Source organism: Aethalodelphis obliquidens, unplaced genomic scaffold, assembly GCF_003676395.1.
Source record: "Aethalodelphis obliquidens isolate GAN/ISIS:26980383/991018 unplaced genomic scaffold, ASM367639v1 scaffold24, whole genome shotgun sequence".
Classification (NCBI taxonomy): domain Eukaryota; kingdom Metazoa; phylum Chordata; class Mammalia; order Artiodactyla; family Delphinidae; genus Aethalodelphis; species Aethalodelphis obliquidens.
Genome location: NW_020837968.1, coordinates 14,475,103 through 14,482,538, shown reverse-complemented (window position 1 = coordinate 14,482,538; position 7,436 = coordinate 14,475,103). Strand labels below are relative to the sequence as shown.

General features: G+C 50.0%; 1 protein-coding gene across 1 annotated transcript in view; it reads right to left on the bottom strand.

Moving 5' to 3' along the window:
• Nucleotides 1–4,850: 4,850 nt before the first annotated feature.
• CUNH1orf115 (chromosome unknown C1orf115 homolog) overlaps nt 4,851–7,436 on the bottom strand; it is a 12,126-nt gene continuing 9,540 nt past the window's right edge. The window contains exon 2 of the mRNA XM_027122228.1: nt 4,851–7,342. Coding sequence (XP_026978029.1) covers nt 7,223–7,342 — 120 coding nt within the window. The 3' untranslated portion in view covers nt 4,851–7,222. The remainder of the gene's footprint in view (nt 7,343–7,436) is intronic.

Here is a 7,436-nt window from a genome sequence, read left to right as displayed (position 1 = left end):
CATGGCTACAATGGCAATCATATTCCAATATATAAATGTAACACATCAACATGTACACAATAAATTTACACAGTGTTATATATCAAATATATTTCAATTAAAAATATTTTTTGAATAAATAAATGAACATAAATGAAGAGATTCCTTGGATGATTTAACAAAAGTGCGTATTTCCCTTCCCGGTCTTCACTGTTTATAACACCTAGCCAGCAGGCCCCCTGCATGTTTACGATGAGGGGGGCGGAGACCCCCGCCCACCACCCAGTCCTGAGCATTCGCGTGCTTTCCCACTGACGCTCAGGCTGCCTGTTTGTCTTCTGAACACCCTGTGCCCCGGGGACTGAAAGGACTTCTGCATCTCCATGTTACAGATGAGGCCAGTCTGGGTATCCGGAAACAAGGCCACTGGCAAACCAGACCAAGTTCAGGGTGAAAGTTCAGAGTCCTTCCAGTGGCTGGAAGAGACTAGAAGCTATAAACAAACTCTTTCCTGCTCTTGTCTGTCCTCTGCGGCCCTCTATCCTGTCCCTACTGCTGTTCTTGCACACCACCCAACTCTAGCCCAGCTCCCCTGCAGCTCCAACTGGGTTTGTTTTGCAGCAAAGGGAAAGGTGGGGCTCTTAGGTGATCAGGAGGACCCTGGAAGCCACTCACAGCAGATAAAGGATATGTTTAGGGGCAAGAGAGAAAAACACTAAGAGTGGATGGGGAAGCAGGCTGCCTCCCTGCCCCCAACCTCAGTTCTGCTAGGTTCCCTCCCTCGCACCCTACCCCCATCTCCCAGGCCTTCTTTTCCTTCCCTCCCACAGGTCAGGGCACATGCAGAGCTGAGCTGGGGCCACTGCAGAAGGCGAACCTTTAATATCCTACACGCTCGGTTCTGAACACACCCCATACGTCATCTTCCAAAGAAGCCTCTGAAGTAGATACTACTTACTGTACTCTTCAAAGGAAACTAAACCAAATCCTGACTTCAAAGGAGTTGGGGACCTCGCCCGGGGTCACAGGGCTGGAGGATTTGAAGCCAGGTTGGGGATGACAGTGTTGTTCCTATCCTGCAGGGTGGCTTCCTGCTGGCCTTGGTGCTATGGCACGTGGGCCCGGACCCCAGGATGAACAAGAGAGTGCTGGCTTCATGGAAACACAGTTACCAGTCAATGGGAATAGTAGCTGAGGCTGCAGAAATCACGCTAAGCAAGTTGGGCAAAATAAAGTAAATTCAACCAAACTGACTTGGGGTCACAGATCCCTTCCCCAGCCCAGCCCCACGTCCCCTTGCTCTGCGCCTTGACCGTGGCAAAGCGGCAGCTAAGCAATCTCGGCATGTCCAAACTCCAGGGTATGATGGGCAGGTGAGCACCTCGAGTCTTTTTTTGGAGGATTTCTAACTACTTGGATGATAATATGGGAACCAGGAACGCTCACTGGATGTAATTCCATTTAAAGCATGGCTCTTCCTCTTGGTCGCTGGTGGTAACAGGAGCCTGAGGGGAAAGGGAATGAGAGCTGAAACGGGCAGAAGAAGTGAAGCTGTGGGCCCTGGTTTCAGGCCTCCTGGCCATCGCATCGGAGCAGAATTCCCTACCTTCCCTCAGCTTCCGTTTCCTCATCTATAAAACCCAGATAATAATATCTATCTTGTTGACTTTGTTAATGAGAAGTAGATGAAATCGAGAATTAAATTGATGTCATCAAGCCACCCAGCACGATGCCTACAGAAAGCAAACGTTGTGAGTTATGATTTATTCGGGGATTTACTGAGGACTAGAGCCTGGGAAACAACCTCTCAGCTAGCTCTGAGGAACTGCTCTGAAGAGGTGTACGGTCAGGCCACCCAAGATGGCTGTTCTCTTGCTCTCTGTCCATCCCCCCCAACCTCCCGCTGGACCAGTGCCTGCTTCCCCTACAGCCTACTCACAGGACTGACCTTCCTACAGACTTGCCCCAGGTCCCAGCTAATGATTGTTCCTAACAGCTTATCAAAGGGGAAGTAAAGGGCACGCGGCTCTGCTGGTTTCCCTGGTAACCACGGGGCCAATTCCCCGGGGAATAATTCCCCCTATAACTGGTAAACTCCCCCTGCCCCTGGGAGTGAAGGCTGCCGCCTTGTCCTGCCCACTCTCTACTGCACACAGGGGGGTGTCACCCCAGGACCTTGCTTCAGACGTTCCCCCAGCCATTAAACCATTGATGTCTCTGTCACTGACTTGAGGCTCTGTCTTCGGTCTCAAGGCTCGGCAAGTACAAGGCTTGTCGGCCTGCAGCCGAACAAGAGGTAAGATGGGAGCCAGAGAAAACTATGCTAGGCCTCTGTTATCGTGAGTGACGCTACAAGTATCACTACTCCAAGTGGACTCATCTGAAATTCTTTCATCTAGAGATACCGAAGAAGCCTTAGAACGCCTCACTCTCATGTTGCTATTTATGTACATAATTAAAATTCCAAGTTAAAGAACAAACAAAAAATATAGGCACTTCTTTTTGGCTGGGGAAAACATGTAGTCAAGCATAAAAGGATGACTGCTAATCACAAAGAACAGACATCTCAAGTTAATGATTTTAGTGTTTTCCTGTCTCTGAGAAGATGCAAGAATCTTGGGTCACTGAAATTTTTCCTGAGGTGTGCGTCTGAACTAGTCGAGGGCCAGTATATCCAAAGCGCAGAATGCTTCTTGTCTCACTGCATCCTGAATTCCCCTCGGGGGCACTGTGGTTGGGTGACTGTAGGGGCTGATGGCTTGATCCTTGTAGAACTGGAACGATGGGCAACATTTTTTTCTTGACAGCCTTGAATCTAGTAGATGTTTGCTGCATCTTGGCTTCTCTCTGATCCTACGTGCAGCAGAGCCATGACCAGGGGGAGCAGGTAGAATGGGGGCCGATCCCAGGAGTGGCTCACTGATTTATTGAAGTGAAAACATTGAAAGACAAATCCAAGTCTGATTTTGTACGGAAAAATGAGGTGATGAAGAAAAGTGCATAAATCACTTAGATGCCACTTTCTCCGCAACTCCAGAGATCTCCAGATACACAAATCATCGTCTACAACATAAAGTGTCTCTGCTTCCTAGCTCAGTGCCTGCAGGCGTTATAATACCTAACTCAGGATTCTTTCAATGATTAAAGAAGATAAACAAGGGTTTTTCCAGTGGGTAAGTCACCCCGCAAAAAAAAAAAAAAAAAAGGAAAAGAAAGGTTTTATCACCACTTTCTACTTCTGCAGCAATTATAAACATCTTTCATAGGAAGCAAAACAACAAGTAATCTCCCTTCATTTTCAATGAGAAAGCTAGTCTGTGTGGAAGTGGTTTACTCTGGAATTACAGGGCAAGCAAGGGGAAGTGTGACCTCTCAGCTCTGTGTCTGTCATTACTTTTGCTCTGATTCTTTTGTCTGCTTTGAACCAGATACATTTGTTTAGAGCCTTGTCAACAGATTGTGCAAGAGGAATCACCTGAGAAACACCTTCAAAAAAAGCAAAGCCAGTGCTTGAAGGTGCTGAGTTCTGATCCTAATTTCTGTCTCTAGATGGAGCTGCAGAGTGCAAGGCACCAGGTACCCCTGGGGCGTCAGGCAAGCAAGCCTGATTTTTTCCTCTGTTCCTCTCCCTTCTCTGCCTCCGCTCCTGTCTGGTTTGTGTACCCACCGGGATCTGGCAGTGAACCCTCTAAAAAATCTGAAGAGACCTTCTTTCCCTTTGGCTACGATAGAGTGGTTTGGCTCAAAAACAACTTTGCCTCTAAAATAACCACGATCCCATGTTATATTAACTTTTCCCCATTTCTCCATGAATGGTCAAGGGAATTTGAGATTATTTTTACTCAGGAACCAGCTGGGAATTTGGCAAAATCACAGAACTTCTCAAATGCAGCTGAGGGCATTCGCTTTTTTGGTTTTGTTTTTCTTTGAGTATACTTTGTATTATAAAGTAAGTTTACAGGAAAAGCTATAAAGTTTTCACAACACTTTGGGGATGATGGCATCACAAAGTTAAATTCAGTTCGTCTCTGCTCCTGCAGAGGGACGGGGGGACAACACAGGTGCAAAACCTGTCACAGCAGCTGTCTGAATCTAAAATTGCATTGATGGCTTCTCAGCCCCACAAGCACTTTCTGCTGAGGGCACTGCCATGCCCAGGAGGACTATTGGTGGATGCGAGGGGGAGGTCTGAGTTCAAGTCCTGCTTTGGGGTACTTCTCGGTGACAGACAGCAGTTGGAGCTTCTCTGACAAAGCACAGGTGCTGAGCAGGGGGACAGTAGGGATGATTCCAGGGCAGCTGAAGACATCAGGGACATAGCTTCTGCTTTGTCCTAAGCCTAAAGGTTGGTTGACACACGTGGCCCCGACCCTGCCTGGGTGGATAATCTGACAGCAATTCCAGAAGCTTCTGTAAGGCTCAGTGAGTGGTAATCCTGTGCGTGCCTGGCTGGGGCTGGCACCTGGCTGACCTGAGGTCCCACCTTGGAGTCCACTGGCCAATGCAACCTGCAGCAGCCCCTGGGTCCAGCATTTCCCAGCTCAGGCAGAGCAACAGCTGCTTCAGAATCTGCTAGGCTGCTTGTGGAAAATGCAGCTTCCTGGCCACACACTAGACTCTCTAGATCCAAATCAGAGGTTCTGGAAATCTTCGTTATTAACAAATGCATGAACTGAGGATCCTGCACACTGACACCCGTTCTCTAGAGAACAGTCCCCCTTTAACACCCAAGCAGAGTCCCCAGTGAGTCAGGGCCCCGTCACTCCCCTTGGTCCTGGGGAGCAGCATTGGGCTCGTGCTGTGGGCCCCAGGGAGGTGTCCCCCACTGCATGAAGGGGTGAAAAACTTCACGCACAGAAACATTAGACAAATTGGGGCTTTTATTCACAGGATATGGAAGAAAAGCATACAAAAGAAGCCTCTTGGTCAATCGTGTGAAGGGGAGGTTCTAAAACTCAATTTTTAGTAGGGTGTGGATGCTGATATATTTTTTTAAAAACTAAAGAGAAAGAAAAGGCGAAAAGGTAATCTGCAGCATGGGCGCCTTGTCTCGGGGGAAATGACAACTCAGCTGAGTGACAGTTTACAGCAGTTCATCTTCTGTGCACACGAATCTGGCTCCCAGGACCATCCCTGCAAGGTTTTGACTTTTGAAATTTCTGGATTAATTCTTAACCAGAATTCTAAAACGTTGAGGGACAAATGTGCTTGGCCTTATAATGTCTCTAATTTGGGGGTAAGCGGGGGCGATTCTCCCTTGGACAGGCTTCAGCCGCTCTCGTCCCTCACAGGTCACACTTCTACATCCCCTGGGAGACTCAACGGGCTTCTCTGGGGGCAGGTCAGCAGCACTGGGCCACCGGGCAGGCGTCCTCAAACCCACACAGGCTCCTTCTTCCCGTCTGCCTTTCCTGTGACCAGCAGGTCGCGCAGGCCTGACTCTCTTTCCCCCCGGACGATGCTTTGCTTTTTCTTCCACGGATGTCGCCTCTCTTCCCTGACTCCCAGCGTGGCCAGGCTCTAATTATCGTACATGTGTGAAAATGTTCCACCATCAACTCTCATCATTTGAGCTAAAACAAGACCATTTGTTTTCTCTTTTCCTCACCGATATTAATGATGCAGGAATTGGGTCCAAGTTCATCTTCAACACGAGCCTCCAGAACGTAAAGCACAATCTAGCTTCCCGGCTACAATGCTCTCCTCCACTCGTTCCTCTTTCTGTCCATCTGTCTGTCTTCCAACCTTCTCCACTTTCCGGTGCCACCTGGTTGGGTTTGACGGGTGAAGCACGAGCACTGAGCCCTCATTTCCCTGCCCCGGGAAACTTCACAGGGCAACAAGCAGGTGTTGCCACCAATCCTGCAGACTGGTCCGTAATAACTATTTTGGACTTCGGGACATTCTGGAAACCAGGTCAGAACAGGGGCCTGTCGTGGAAGCTGGCAGTGGGCACCCCCCGTCCGATGGTCCAGTGGCAGTCCACGGGTCACCCTCCAGGCCCGGGACCCTTGCCCGCCCTAACTTTGAATCCAGCTGAGATGACGTCAAACTGGGCAGCACGGAAGAGGAAAGGCTGCTCCAAAGGCAGCCAATGTGAGCTCACAGGCCTCAGAGGGTCTGGAAGCACCAGCACGGTGTCTCTGGTCACCCAGCCTCCCCCGGACCCCGCCCAGAGCTTAAGATTTTCCAGCGCTGATAACGCAGACCTGGCACCTGTGCTTCCGCTTCTCTCGTCTAGCATCCTTCTTCTGCTTCCTTCGTACCTGTCTCCTACCTTCTGGTTCCTTCTCTAAATAATACACTTTCATTTCCAGGTATAGCACCTCCCTCTCTCCCTGGAGAGAGCACCCTTCGTCGGCTTGATGTCGAGGACGAGGGGGCTGATGGTACCCCAGGCAGCTGAGTCAGGAGGCCAGCCATCTGCCTGCCGGAGAGTCTGGCCAGCTCCATGTGGCTGGGCTGGACTGGGCTGGACTGGGCTGGACTGGGCTGGACTGGGCCCGGCAGCCCTCAGGAGTCCTCTCTCCCTCAAACAACCTGCACCTGAACTTGCAGATCCTACCACCCTCATCACCACCTCCACATTCATGTCAGAGAAGGTGAAAGTGACAAGCCTTCATCTACTTGAAACAGTCATGACACATCGTCAACACAGTTTTCAAAGCATCGTAGCCTTCAAAGAGGTTTTTCTTCCTTCCTTCTTCTCAAGCCTGTAATTAAAACTCCTTGTGGCAAAGGGGTACAGGAAGGAGATGGGGGGATGACTTCAGGAACAAACAGTTCCTTGGGTGTCCTCAGAACCGAAGCAGCTAAGGGCTGGGAGTCCTGTCAGCCTGTGCGCTTTCTAGAATTGAGCAAATCAGCTCACTCCAGATGCAAATCCCCCATCCGTGTCCCTAATCACCACTCTGCTACCCACCCAGAGCGCGGACTTCTGTCAAGTGTTTGTCTCCACACCAGCCCCTGTCCCCTTCACGGGCAGCTCCGGTTTTAGCGAACTGACCCTAATCCCAAGCCTGATCTCAGCCTAATTCTCTGCGGGATTGTCCACCAGGGCCACCCGTGTCCCAGACGTGTGGAGAGCTCAGCAGTTGGAGGGGGATGACTCATCGGAAACACTCATCCAATTCAACCAAGACGTTTTCTTTCTTCCGAGTATTTTGTGAGTTCAAGTCTGAGATGCTCCCGGATTCGCACTGTTCCCAGAACAGAGGCTTCCAGTCTGCCCAGGCAGCTCCCACTAGCGGACAAACGACACCACACTGGTGGCCACTCCGAACGGGGCGGAGTAGGCAGCAGCGAATCCCTGCAGGCCGACCACGATGTAGCGGCATCCTTTGGTGATAACCTTCCCAACGTTCTATTTTTAGGAACAGAAGAGAAAAGCAAAGGGTTAGGCGAGGCAACTTTGTAATCTTCCATGCACAATGGTGCCACACATAAAGAATCATTTC